We start from the raw sequence: 15281 nt of genomic DNA on the forward strand, positions 1-15281 counted from the left end.
TTTACAACTGCGACCTGGCCAAGATACAGCAAAGCAATGCGACACAAACAATAACACAGTTACACATGGAATAAACAAATATGCAGTCAATAATACAATAGAAAAAGTATATATAAAGTGTGTGCAAATCAGGTAGGATAAGGGAGGTAAGGCAATAAATAAGCCATAGTGGAGAAATAATTACAATATAGCAATTAAACACTGGAGTGTGCAGAAGATGAGTGTGCAAGTAGAGATACTGGGGTGCAAAGGAGCAAAAGAAATAAAATGTATAACAGTATGGGGGATGAGGTAGCTGGGTGGGCTATTTACAGTGAGGGGAAAAAGTATTTGATCCCCTGCTGATTTTGTACGTTTGCCCACTGACAAAGAAATGATCAGTCTATAATTGTAATGGTAGGTTTATTTGAACAGTGAGAGACAGAATAACAACAAAAAATATCCAGAAAAACGCATGTCAAAAATGTTATAAATTGATTAGCATTTTAATGAGGGAAGTAAGTATTTGACCCCCTCTCAATCAGAAAGATTTCTGGCTCCCAGGTGTCTTTTATACAGGTAACGAGCTGAGATTAGGAGCACACTCTTAAAGGGAGTGCTCCTAATCTCAGCTTGTTACCTGTATAAAAGACACCTGTCCACAGAAGCAATCAATCAATCAGATTCCAAACTCCACCATGGCCAAGACCAAAGAGCTCTCCAAGGATTTCAGGGACAAGATTGTAGACCTGTACAAGGCTGGAATGGGCTACAAGACCATCGCCAAGCAGCTTGGTGAGAAGGTGACAACATTTGGTGCGATTATTCGCAAATGGAAGAAACACAAAAGAACTGTCAATCTCCCTGGCCTGGGGCTCCATGCAAGATCTCACCTCTTGGAGTTGCAATGATCATGAGAACGGTGAGGAATCAGCCCAGAACTACACAGGAGAATCTTGTCAATGATCTCAAGGCAGCTGGGACCATAGTCACCAAGAAAACAATTGGTAACACACTATGCCGTGAAGGACTGAAATCCTGCAGCGCCCGCAAGATCCCCCTGCTCAAGAATACATACACAGACCCGTCTGAAGTCTGTCAATGAACATCTGAATGACTCAGAGGACAACTGGTGAAAGTGTTGTGGTCAGATGAGACCAAAATGGAGCTCTTTGACATCAACTCAACTCGCTGTGTTTGGAGGAGGAGGAAAGCTGCCTATGACCAAGAACACCATCTCCACCGTCAAACATGGAGGTGGAAACATTATGCTTTGGGGGTGTTTTTCTGCTAAGGGGACAGGACAACTTTACCGCTTCAAAGGGACGATGGACGGGGCCATGTACCGTCAAATTTTGGGTGAGAACCTCCTTCCCTCAGCCAGGGCATTGAAAATGGGTTGTGGATGGGTATTCCAGCATGACAATGACCCAAAACACACGGCCAAGGCAACAAAGGAGTGGCTCAAGAAGAAGCACATTAAGGTCCTGGAGCTGCCTAGCCAGTCTCCAGACCTTAATCCCATAGAAAATCTGTGGAGGGAGCTGAAGGTTCGAGTTGCCTAATGTCAGCCTCGAAACCTTAATGACTTGGAGAAGATCTGCAAAGAGGAGTGGGACAAAATCCCTCCTGAGATGTGTGCAAACCTGGTGGCCAACTACAAGAAACGTCTGACCTCTGTAATTGCCAACAAGGGTTTTGCCACCAAGTACTAAGTCATGTTTTGCAGAGGGGTCAAATACTTATTTCCCTCATTAAAATGCAAATCATTTTATAACATTTTTGACATGTGTTTTTCTGGATTTTTTGTTGTTGTTATTCTGTCTCTCACTGTTCAAATAAACCTACTATTAAAATTATAGACTGATCATTTCTTTGTAAGTGGGCAAACGTACAAAATCAGCAGGGGATCAAATACTTTTTTCCCCCACTGTACATATTTTATTGTTATTTAACCTTGATTTAACTAGGCGGTTCTTATCGACTTAAACAAATCCACAAGGAGTCAGTAGAAACCATATTTGTTTAAGCAAGTCAGCCATATCAGCTATGCTTTTTAAAAAGGCAGGAAATGAGTCCGAATGAACTGCCAGACGAGGCTCCGGTGGCTGATAGCCAAGTGTAGCAGTGGTAAGGATTCACTCCATGGTGCTGAAAGCAAAGCTCAAGCATTATGTTGGACTAACTAAAATTCAAATGGTTTATTTGAGCTGTTCTTGCCTTAATATGGACTTGGTATTTTACCAAATCTTCTGTATACCACCCAGTGGTGTAGCTTCAGCCGGTGTGGTTGCACCAGGGCCCGCGGTGTACATGAGCCCGGTGACGGGCCCGGATCTACGGAGCCACGGGCCCCCAACGTAATTTGAATTCCGCCCTACCATGGCCAATTATTAATTGTTGACGCGAGTCCATCATGCCCACGATTTGAGGAGAAGCTCTTTCTTTAATGTCGGCTATATGATAAATTATCCCACTGATGGTTTCACCAACAAAATGTTTTTTGTCACTACATAATTGGCTAAATAAATCATATTACTCAATAGTTTCAATACCACGTTAAGATAATGAAATGCATTCTTGGATTCATTGTGCAAATACTCTCTAAAGCGTTGTTGTTTCTGTCATCGTTTAAAGAAACAGTTGAGCTAGCTATCAAGAGACAACGGGCGCAACATTTTTTTAGAGAATGTTGAGAATAGAATATTACGGATTTAAAAATCAGCAATGTATCAACACAAAAGTGGAGCCCAAAAGAGCAAGGCCAAAAATTAGAACGCAAAGGAGGTATCAAAACGTGTTAAATTAGATTCAAATGCAGTTCGATTCAAATGCAATTAGATTCAAATGCAGTTCAAGTACAGCCATTGCTAGCACAAGCAATGTAGTGGGACAAGAAGAGGATGTAGGTTTATCGTCGCCAGCAGCTGCTTTTAGCGGGTCAAGTGAGCCAAGGCCAAGCTGTTCCTGTCACGTCCTGACCAGTAAAAGGGGTCATTTGTCATTGTAGTATGGTCAGGGCGTGGCAGGGGGTGTTGTTTTTGTGTGTTTTGGGGTTGGTTTGTTTCATGGGGATTTGTTCTAGTTTTCATTTCCTATGTTCATTTTCTATGTGTGGCCGAGTATGGTTTCCAATCAGAGGCAGGTGTCTTTCGTTGTCTCTGATTGGAAACCATACTTAGGCAGCCTGTTTTTTCCTGTGGGTTGTGGGTGGTTGTTTTCCATATAGTCTATGTTACCTTACGGAACTGTCGTGTGTCGTTTTGTTATTTTTTGTTTAAGTGTTCACGTTACTCTAATAAAAGAAGATGAGCACTCTATACGCTGCGCTTTGGTCTGTTCAATACGACGGTTATGACAGGACCACCCACCAAAGAAGGACCAAGCAGCGTAAGAAGGAGCAGCAGGAGGAATGGACATGGGAGCAGATATTGGACGGCAAGGGATCCTGGACATGGGAGGAGATCCAGAAGGGATGGAATCGCCGTCCATCGGAAGAAGTGGAGGCAGCAAGAGCAGAGCGGTGATGAGAGGAGGCTCTGGGGGGGGCACAAGGGGAGTTGGGAAGAGTCAGGATGGAGTCCTGAGACAACTTCCCGGGCTTACTATGAGGAGCAAGTGATGGAGCAGACACCGTATTTTGCGGTGACGCGCACTGTGTCGTCAGGGCGCATACAAAGGCCGGTGCGAACTGTGCCCGCACCCTGCAGTGATCGAGCAGAGTTGAGTATCCAGCCAGGGCGGGTTGTGCAGGCCGTGCGCTGCAGACCTCCAGTGCGCCTCCAAGACCCAGTGGACCCTGTGCCTGCTCCACGCACTCTACCGCCAGTGTGCCACCATAGCCCAGTACGCCCTGTTCTTGCTCCCCGCACTAGCCCGAAGGTATGTGGAACTAGTCTGGCGCCTCCTATACCAGTCCCACGTAGCAGACCTCCAGTGCGCCACCATAGCCCGGTAAGGCCGGTGCCTGCTGTGAGCACACGGTCCGAAGTACGTCTCCCCAGTCCGGTGAGACCAGTTCCAGCGCCCCGAAGGAAGCCTCTAATGATGGTCAATGGTCCGACGTCTCCAGCAATAATCCATGGCATGAAGCCTCCAGTGATGATCCATGGCCCGGAGCCTGTAGTGTTAATCCATGGCACGAAGCCTCCAGTGATAACCCATGGCCCGGAGCCTCCAGTGATGATCCATGGCGCAAAGCCTCCAGTGATTATCCATGACGCGGAACCAGTAGTGATGACCCATGGCACGGAGCCTGCAGTGAAGGTCCCCAGTCCGGAACCTACAGAGACGCTCTTCAGCGCGGAACCTCCAGCGATGCTCCTCAGCCCAGAGCCTTCAGCGGTGGTCTGCAGCCAAGAGCCTTCAGCGGTGGTCTGCAGCCAAGAGCCTTCAGCGGTGGTCTGCAGCCCAGAGTCTTCAGCGGTGGTCTGCAGCCCAGAGTCTTCAGCAACGGTCTACAGCCCAGAGCCTCCAGCGGGGGTCGGCAGCGCAGAACGGGAGCTACGCCCGGAGCCAGAGCCACCTCCGTAGTGGGAGGATTGGCGAAGGTGTAGCACAGGAACCGTCGTTGACGGTGGCCACACTCCCTTCCCTCCCTTTAGGTTTGGGGTTGTTTTGTGGGGTTTTTTGTTTTGAGGTGCAGTCAGGGTCTGCACCTTTGGGGGAGGGGTGGGGGGGTACTGTCACATCCTGCCCAGTAAAAGGGGTCATTTGTCATTGTTGTATGGTCAGGGCGTGGCAGGGGGTGTTGTTTTTGTGTGTTTTGGGGTTGGTTTGTTTCATGGGGATTTGTTCTAGTTTTCATTTTCTATGTTCATTTTCTATGTGTGGCCGAGTATGGTTTCCAATCAGAGGCAGGTGTCTTTCGTTGTCTCTGATTGGAAGCCATACTTAGACAGCCTGTTTTTTCCTGTGGGTTGTGGGTGGTTGTTTTCCGTATAGTCTATGTTACCTTACTGAACTGTCGTGTGTCATTTTGTTATTTTTGTTTAAGTGTTCACGTTACTCTAATAAAAGAAGATGAGCACATGCTGCACTTTGGTCTGTTCAATACGACGGTTATGACAGTTCCATCGTACCAGACGAAGCAACTTTGACAGAGGAGGATACAGGTTGTCAGGTATCGGCGGATACGAACCTGAGCACAAGCCAGGCCGGACAAGCTTTCCCCAGGCCGGGCGAGGAGGAAGAGGAGCAGGACGAGCTAGAATTGTGGCGGCTGAGGAAACAGGTGGAAGTGGGACAGACAGCCTTTTTACCTATCCAACTGACATTATGCAACAAATGTGGATCCAAAAGTTAAACGGCACGTTATTTATTAGGCTCGTGTAAACCTACTGTCCCATTCCAAAGAGATGACGAAAAAGCTGTGTTTTTCCTAGTCGTATTACACCACTACAACCAAGGCTGGAATCAAACTACCACGTACATGGTTATGTTATTGGGCCAAGCTAGATTAAGCGTATTGTGAGCCTTTCTGGCTGTTCGGAGATCGGAGTGCCCCTTCCTTGCAGCAATTTTAGAAAATGTGAACGTCGTCTCCAAAATGCTACAGGCCACAGACGTAGACCTGCACAGGGCAGTTAGCCTACTCAAGGACATTATAGAGGTCCTGTCCGGATTCCGGCATGATTTTGAGAAGGCCAAAGTCACTGCAAAAACCCTTGCCGACAAATGGGGAGCTCAGAAGGCATTTTAAGACACTCTGATGAGCTATGCGAGGACGAGCGACTGTCTGATGGGGAGAGTAGTTTTAGAGTCAACGTCTTTAATGCAAACCTTGACATCGTTATTCACCAGCTGTCAAACAGATTTAAAAGCCTGCGGGCAACATCGAGTCCGTTTGACTCCATCCATCCCACTACCCTGGCCAACGCAGATGATGATGTGCTCTACGAAACGGCAAGCCGGCTGGCTGAACATTACAGCAAAGATATATCAGCAAGCTTGGGGTGGCAGGTAGCCTAGGTCCTCATGGTTCCCCACTGTTAGATCTAAACTCAGCAGAAAAAGAAGTGTCCTCTCACTGTACAACTGAGTTTATTTTCAGCAAACTTAACATGTGTAAATATTTGTATGAACATAACAAGATTCAACAACTGAGACATAAACTGAACAAGTCCCACAGACATGTGACTAACAGAAATGGAATAATGTGTCCCTGAACAAAGGGGGGGTCAAAAGTAACAGTCAGTATCTGGTGTGGCCACCAGCTGCATTAAGTACTGCAGTGCATCTCCTCCTCATGGACTGCACCAGATTTCACAGTTCTTGCTGTGAGATGTTACCCCACTCTTCCACCAAGGCACCTGCAAGTTCCCAGACATTTCTGGGGGGGAATGGCCCGAGTCTTCACCCTCCAATCCAACAGGTCCCAGATGTGCTCAATGGGATTGAGATCCGGGCTCTTCGCTGGTCATGGCAGAACACTGACATTCCTGTCTTGCAGGAAATCACGCACAGAATGAGCAGTATGGCTGGTGGCATTATCATGCTGGAGGGTCATGTCAGGATGAGCCTGCAGGAAGGGTACCACATTAGGAAGGAGGATGTCTTTCCTGTAATGCACAGCGTTGAGATTGCCTGCAATGACATCAAGCTCAGTCTGATGATGCTGTGACGCACCGCCCCAGACCATGACGGACCATCCACCTCCAAATCGATCCCGCTCCAGAGTACAGGCCTCGGTGTAACGCTCAGTCCCTCGACGATAAACGCAAATCCGACCATCACCCCTGGTGAGACAAAACCGCGACTCGTCAGTGAAGAGCACTTTTTGCCAGTCCTGTCTGGTCCAGCGACGGTGGGTTTGTGCACATAGGCAACGTTGTTGCCGGTGATGTCTGGTGAGGACCTGCCTTACAACAGGCCTACAAGCCCTCAGTCCAACCTCTCTAAGCCTATTGCGGACAGTCTGAGCATTGATGGAGGGATTGCGCGTTCCTGGTGTAACTCGGGCAGTTGTTGTTGCCATCCTGTACTTGTCCCGCAGGTGTGATGTTACATGTGGTCTGCCACTGCAAGGACGATCAGCTGTTCATCTTGTCTCCCTGTGGCGCCGTCTTAGGCGTCTCACAGTACGGATATGCAATTTATTGCCCTGGCCACATCGGCAGTCCTCATGCCTCCTTGCAGCATGCCTAAGGCACGTTCATGCAGATGAGCAGGGACCCTGGGGATCTTTCTTTTGGTGTTTTTCAGAGTCAGTAGAAAGGCCTCTTTTGTGTCCTAAATTTTTCATAACTGTGACCTTAATTGCCTACAGTCTGTAAGCTGTTAGTGTCTTAAACAGGTGCATGTTCATCAATTGTTTATGGCTCATTACACAAGCATGGGAAACAGTGTTTAAACCCTTTACAATGAAGATCTGTGAAGTTATTTGGATTTTTTATCTTTGAAAGTCCAGGTCCTGAAAAAGGGACGTTTCTTTTTAGCTGAGTTTAGATTAACTCTAATCATCCTTCTGGAAATCAGACTTTTAAAATCTAGACTAGGACAAGTCTGAGACTATTTTAAACCGTGTCTGAGATAAGCCATTTTAGTTAGTACAGTTTAAAAGTGCAATTTATTCAAGGATTAGGCTCAATCTGTGTCCGGGGAACTGCACCATAGAGTTTACTAGACGAATGAAGTGACGATCCATTCAGACCAGCCTTACTGATTGAACTTTCATAACTACATTTGTGCAGTTGGAAGTTCTTCTGTGATGTGTAATGTCATAATTCAACACAGCAATAGACTGTGTCATAACTTATGGAGGTCAAATTTATGAAGATAATTTATAGCTGGAACCTGGTTTTACCATGAATAACAGATTTCCCATCTTCTCCTCTTCTTCATCTTTAATGATGACATTCAGCTCCAGTGTTTGATTACAGTCTTCCAGCTTCAGTGATGCCATCTCTGGATCCTGCAGTGCAAACTGGGCTCCACTGTCACAATCAGGACCCAGTGACTGTAGGTTTGTACTCAGTGTGGAAGGAGAAAGGCAGTCTGGGTTTGTACTCAGTGGTAATCTGGAAACTCTGGATAGGATGCTAATCCAAAATAGAGGTCTGAGCTCAACCTCCTGGTCCTCCTCTGTGCATTCCACCCCCTCTCATTGTACTGTATGCATGAACATATTTTGATAAATGGCTTCCTAAAATGCTGTGGTGCTTACGAACACAATAGGAAAGGTTGTGGTAGATGTGGGCCATCACAGGTGAGTTCACAGCTCTTCCACTCTGAACAATGGGACATGGAAAGGGTAACACAAGCTTCCTCTCTGGTTCCATTCCCCAATAGTAAGTGGGTCATACTTGAATTGTGGTATTCATTTCGTCTCTGGACTTTTGCACCATAGAAAACTTTTAAATGATTTGAATTTGTTTTGTTTTATTTCACTTTTATTTAAATATGAAAGGAGGCTAGCTAATTGGCATGTAGAGGTGTAGTGACATGCATTGGGTAGATAGACATTTATATGATTTAGCATGCTATGAATTAAACAAAAACATTTTCTGTATAGATAACCCATTGACTGAGCAGCACAAATGAATGTAGAATATGAATTTGTCATTAGCGGATCAATCAAGTTCAATGCCGTTATCCAAATACATTATTCATCAATGACAAAAATAATACATCTAGTTTTAAAAGACAATTTAATAAAAGAGTTTCAAAGTATCATTAAAACAAAATTCGCTTAGGGAGAGATCGAAATTGACAAATGTTACCTGGAGAAAAATTAGGGTTTAGTAATTTGTACATTTATTTCAGGGGAGGGTCATGTCATTTGGAATCAATTAAATGTCATATTTCTCAGGGTTTGAGAATTAGTTGCTTATTATATCATGATGCCTCATCCCTGATTCTCTGCTGGGTGAGCAATATCAAGTGTACCAAGTGTAGTCTCAATGAAACGATTGTTAAGTTCTGAACGAACAGAGTATAAACAGACGGACAACTAGTAAAAGCACAAACCAGATTTATTCAACCCGCTGGATGCTTCAGATGAAAATACAACATACAAGTACATTATTATACCTTCCAACTAGGCCGAGTCACCACTCACAGAGATAATCAGTCTGTATTGATAAGATGACCTAAGTCTGTTCCTCTTACTGGTATTGTTATGGCCCTGACTGAGTCCAGAGCAGCGTGAGGTGTGTGAGATAGGACTGTGGTTAGTGTCGTTGGGGTGGGCCCCAAATGATTGTGCCATTATCCAATACATAGGCTACCGCACATTACACACAGAAAAACATAAAAGCCCATGCTCTTTTGGGTAAATACATGAAACTAGCTCCAGTAGGCTAATCTTTGAGTGTGGACTGTATTATATTGTATTATCTGGACTGGAATTACTCACCTCTTTCATTCCATGAACTGTGGAGAGAACATGCCAATCTGGTGCAGGACATGCGGCCTACAAAGTTACAATTATAAGCTAGCAAATGTGATAATCATTTTGAAATATACTAGGGACTATTTTACATTTGTATAATTAGTAGGTAGATGCATATGGATTCATAATATTTCCCCTCATGTTATTAGCCTACCTCCTTTTTCTATGGTTGCTTCATTCCTTCCTGACTTTCAACAGTTAAATAAGTCCTGTTGTCCTCATCTTTATTATTGTAATGACATGCTTGAATAATATAGGACTACAATATAATATAGGACTACAATAAGATGCAGACGGCTTTCTCTTCACGAAGATTGAATGGTTATGGGTCTGAATCAATAACTGCTATATATTCTACCACCATTGAGCGTTCCCTCTTTAAAACTACCCATGAGTTCGATTGGCTGCTGTAATTAATATTCAGCAAAAAAAGAGCTTGCTTCTCTCTTCCAATAGTCTGTTAGTAGAAGAAATGCGAGTCCAAGAGCTAAGGAGGGTTTAAGGAGAGGCCAGCGGAGCACAGGTGCGTATTGCACAAGAGACAGAGGCTATAAGTTATTAGCTTATTATGCATAACCCATTATTAATAATCTTAATACTGTGTTGACTTTATTAACTGAAAGAAATAGGCTACCACATCACACACACACACACACACACACACACACACACACGGAAAGTATTCAGACACCTTGACTTTTTCCACATTTTGTTACGTTACATAATCTACACACAATACCCCATAATGACAAAGCAAAAACGGGTCTTTAGAAATGTTTGCAAAAAACCCCAAATAAATAAATAAATAAATATATATGAAGCTTGGCATTCAGGCCAAAGAGTTCAATCTTGGTTTCTTCTGACCAGAGAATCTTGTTTGTCATGGTCTGAGAGTCCTTTAGGTGCCTTTTGGCAAACTCCAAGCGGGATGTCACGTGCCGATTGGTGGAGTGCTGCAGAGATGGTTGTCCTTCTGGAAGGTTCTCCCATCTCCACAGAGGAACTCTGGAGGTCTGTCAGAGTGACCATTGGGTTCTTGGTCACCTCCCTGACAAAGGTCCTTCTCCCCCAATATCTTAGTTTGGCTAGATCGGCCATTAACTTGATACTTGTAACCTCACTTTTGAGAAAATGGACTTTGAATATTTTGGTACCTACTGGAGAGCTCTTCTTTGCCCATTCAGCATCGTTCACACCCTCTTAAGCTTTAGCCCCACAGCTAAATGGCTAACATTGGCTTGCTTGCTAGCTACTTCCAGACACAAATGAGAGGACACCCAACTGACCATTTTACTCGCCCTAGCTGGTTAGGCTGTTGTCATGTTATCCAGATCGTTGGTGACTAACTGTGCTGTAGGCAACAATTTATTTACGCTTTTTTGCAGATGTTTACTGACTCTGGCCATATTCAACTGGTGTTGAGCGTTCATAAATTCATCAGTTATTCTGCGCTCCGGCATACTCAGACTGAATTTACAAATGCAACTGAAATAGTTACTTGCATAGTGGAGTCTTTTGTTAAGACATGTAGCTAGCTAGGTAAACAATTAACCATAATCCCAACTCATGACGTTACTACCCTGCATGAATCTGCAGGTAGCTAACCAACCAGGTTTAATGTTAGCTAGCTAACATTAGGCTATAACTAGCAAAGCAAATGGCTCTGAGATACAAATAATAAGATCATACATGTAATGTAAGCTAGCGAGCCAGCCAGCTAACGTTAGCTAGATAGCTAACAGTACACTTTAGCTTGAAATGAAACCACTGTCAAAATTAGAAACGTGTAATATCTGAAAGTCTAGCTAGCTACATTATCTTACCCGTATTCATCATGGATGGATGGATGCGTCTCCCTGTCACAGATGCCTTGTTTGCCCTTAGTTTGAAGATGTAATCCAGAGACATGGGTTTTCTCCATCTCCTTAGCTAACATACTCTAATTCCACTGATTTCAAACTCGGTCCTCCAGAAAAGTGGAGAGCAACACTTATGCAGAAGTACCAACTAGGCTCGTAATTTAAACAAATGTATTCGTATTTACAGATGGCACATCACAGACTATACTAAAACAATTTTTTAGCACGGCTGTGCTGCGGTCATAGGTAAGAGTACCGTAGATCAGCACAGCCATGCAAAAAAAAAAAAAAAGTTGTCCACAACCTCTAGTGAACATTTGCTTTTATACAATGGGTTACCCAATTAATTTTTTTTTTAAAACAGGTCAAACAGTGCAGCTGGAATAACAGCAAAGTAGCTGCATCTGCATTTGTTTAAGCTGTTTTGGATTTCACATGGCATAGAAAATGTGCTCTCTGGTCAGGATACTGTTCAGAGAAGCTAGCCATCTACACAGCAAACACAATCATTTCAAACTGACGCTGGTAACACAGCAAACTAGCTGCATTTCATGTCGTTGTACCTGTTTTTCTATCAACATTTCTTTGTATATATCCATAAAAATCACACTGATTCATGATTTTGACTGTCTGAGAAAAGATGTCCGTTCATTCTATTGGATAGGTTGCCAGAGACTCGATCCAGTCAAAGTATTATTATTCTGTATCTATGGATGCGACCAAGTCGTTTTTTATCACTTGCTTGATCGCTAGCTAGCCAACTACGGCTAACAGTCATGTGAAACCGTGTTAGTAGAATAACAGCAAAGTAGCTGCATTTAATTTATTTTTACTTGTTTTTCTATTGACATTCTTTGTATATATATATATATATATATATATATATATATATATATATATATATATATATATATATATGCTGAAAACTGATCATCACACACATGCTGTGTCTACTTGCTCATTCACACAGAAAACTACAGAGGGAAGCAGTACTACACAGTCAACCATCAGACTCCATTGTTTCAACAAGAGAAACCTAAGAGGATATTCAACACTAAGGGCCAAGGTCATCTCAATATATTTGCAGTAGACGCTAACAAAACACACCAAAACTGACAAGCTGCACACTGATCAGTAAAGAGAGGCTAACATTCTGTAATGCTCCTTTTCCTCTGCACAGTTCTCTCACAGTGAGAAACAATAGGATTACAGTAGTGTTCCACACTTTCTTCATTTGATCCAATTCACTTACCACTTCTTTAATGAGAATTAAGTGATGGAGTGACTTTAATCTTAGCTGGTCTGAGAGAACTGTTACCAAAAAAGGATACTTTAAAACGGGTCCATTGTCAATCCCCCGAAAACGTAAGATTCTAATATGCAAAAGTCTTGGCTTGTGTGTATCTGTTGGTGTGGTTCTCTCCTGTGTGTGTTTTCTGATGAACTGTTAGAGCACTTGATGTTGTGAAACATTTACCACAGTCAGAACAAGAGTAAGGCTTCTCTCCCGTATGTGTACGATGGTGTGTTTCTAAGTTTCCCAGTCGAGAGTAACTTCCCCCACAGTCAGAGCAGGAGTATGGCTTCTCTCCTGTGTGCACTCTCTGATGAACTGTCAGAGCACTTGATGTTGTAAAACTCTTTCCACATTCAAAGCAGGAGTAAGGCTTCTCTCCTGTGTGTATACGTTGGTGTTTCTTTAAGCTGCTGTGTCGAGAGAAATTCTTTCCACAGTCAGAGCAGAAGTAAGGCTTCTCTCCTGTGTGTATACGTTGGTGTGATTTCAAGCTGTCCTGTAGAGAGAAACTCGTCCCACATTCAGAGCAGGAGTAAGGCTTCTCTCCTGTGTGTATTCGTTGGTGTTTCTTTAAGCTGCTGTGTTGAGAGAAACTCTGCCCACAGTCAGAGCAAGAGTAAGGCTTCTCTCCTGTATGTATACGCTGGTGACATTTTAATGTATCAATTTGGCTGAAACAAGTCCCACAGTCAGAGCAGAAGTAAGGCTTCTCTCCTGTATGTATTCGCTGGTGACTATTTAACTTATCCAATTGGGAGAAACTCTTTTCACAGTCCGAGCAGGAATAAGGCTTTTCTCCTGTATGTAAACGTTGGTGTATTTTTAAGTTGCTCCGTTGAGAGAACCTCTTCCCACAGTCAGAGCAAGAGTAAGGCTTCTCTCCTGTATGTATTCGTGCATGTGCTTTTAAGGAATCCAATAGGGAGAAATTCTTTCCACAGTCAGAGCAGAAGTAAGGCTTCTCTCCTGTGTGTATATGTTGGTGTTTTTTTAAACTGCTCATTTGAGAGAATCTCCCCCCACAGTCAGAGCAGGAAAAAGGCTTCTCTCCTGTGTGTGTTCTCTGGTGAACTGTTAGGTCAGATGATGTTGTGAAGCATTTTCCACAGTCAGAGCAAGAGTAAGGCTTCTCTCCTGTGTGTATATGTTGGTGTCTTTTTAAGTGGCTCTGTCGAGAGAATCTCCCCCCACAGTCAGAGCAGGAGTAGGGCTTCTCTCCTGTGTGCACTCTCTGATGAACTGTCAGAGAATGTGATGTTGTGAATCTTTTCCCACAGTCAGTACAGGAATACAGATTCTCTCCTGTGTGTATTTTTAGGTGTATTTTTAGCTTTGATAGAAATGGGAAAATCTCCTCACAATGTGGGCAGTGGTGAGACCTCTTAGCTCTGTGATCATCCTGCAGTTGCTCTCTGGATGTAGAGAATGTCTCAACGTGACCTGTGTGAACAACATCAGAAGAAAAAAGTCAGTGGTACAAAATATTATGAACACCTGCTCTTTCCATGACAGACTGACCAGGTGACAGCTATGATCCCTTATTGATGTCACTTGTTAAATCCACTTCATATTGGTGTACATGAAGGGAAGGAGACGGGTTAAAGAAAGATTTTTATTTTTTTTTTAAACATTTTAGTCATTTAGCAGACGCTCTTATCCAGAGTGACTTACAGAAAACAGATTTAAATGCCTTTGAACAGGGTATGATCGTAGGTGCCAGGTGCACCGGTTTGTGTCTACAACTGTAATGCTGCTGGGTTTTTCATGCTTAACATTTTCCCATATGTATCAAGAACAGTCCACCACCCAAAGGACATCCATCAAACTTTACAACTGTGGGAAGCTTGAGTCAACATTGAGTCAAAACTGGCCAGCCTCTCTGTGGAATACTTTCAATGACTGGAACGAATTGCAAAAAAATAAATAGAATAATTAACAAAAAATAAAAATAATAATAATAATTAAAAAATAAATAAATATATATATATATAATTTTTGCTGAAGCTGGAGACTTATAATTTTCCTCACTAACTTTAAACATCAGCTATCTGAGCAGCTAACCGATCGCTGCAGCTGTACATAGCCCATCTGTAAATAACCCATCCAAGCAAGCGCTGTGTGCATATTATGTGTGCCAAATAGGTGCTGTTAGATTACAGGAAAAATGTTCTGACTATTTGGAACAACGTAAACAACACCAAATAAATTATAAGCATAACTGAGTCTGTTGAAACGTTTGGTTAAGCCTTTATTACAGCATAGCAAAGATAAAAAAAACAGCTGAATTTTTTAAATTGTTTATCCGACATGTTGCGTGAGGCTTTGTGCTCACGGAATCAGTAGGCTATTAAAAACAAACAGGCAACACAAGCAGGATCGGTCTTATTTCTGCAGATATACACTACCGGTAAAAAGTTTCAGAACACCTACTCATTCGAGGGTTTCTTTATTTTTAATATTTTCTACATTGTAGAATAATAGTGAAGACAAACTATGAAATAACAGATATGGAATCATGTAGTAACCAAAAAGAAAAGTGTTAAATCTAAATATATTTTATAGCCATTGTTTGTCACACGTTACTGGCTCAGACCACTGTTTTGGGAAACTAGTACCGGTAAGTTTCATTATGAAAAATTATCTAAACGGGCAAATTTATGAACGCGAGGTGCTTTATCTATTACCTAGAACACAAGTTGACTACAGCTGTTTAAAAAGTCACTTAGCAGAATGCTATCAAAATGCTAACAAGTAC

General features: G+C 43.0%; 1 protein-coding gene across 1 annotated transcript; it reads right to left on the reverse strand.

The window, feature by feature from the left end:
- Window positions 1-8933: 8933 nt before the first annotated feature.
- On the reverse strand, window positions 8934-13657 carry LOC106574881 (uncharacterized). The gene has a single exon (XM_082964429.1). The coding sequence runs from the start codon at window positions 13527-13529 to the stop codon at window positions 12603-12605; it is 927 nt and encodes a 308-aa protein (XP_082820555.1). The 5' UTR covers window positions 13530-13657; the 3' UTR covers window positions 8934-12602.
- Window positions 13658-15281: the final 1624 nt, after the last annotated feature.

This window comes from Salmo salar, chromosome 17 (genome assembly GCF_965601325.2).
Source record: "Salmo salar chromosome 17, fSalSal1, whole genome shotgun sequence".
Lineage (NCBI taxonomy): Eukaryota > Metazoa > Chordata > Actinopteri > Salmoniformes > Salmonidae > Salmo > Salmo salar.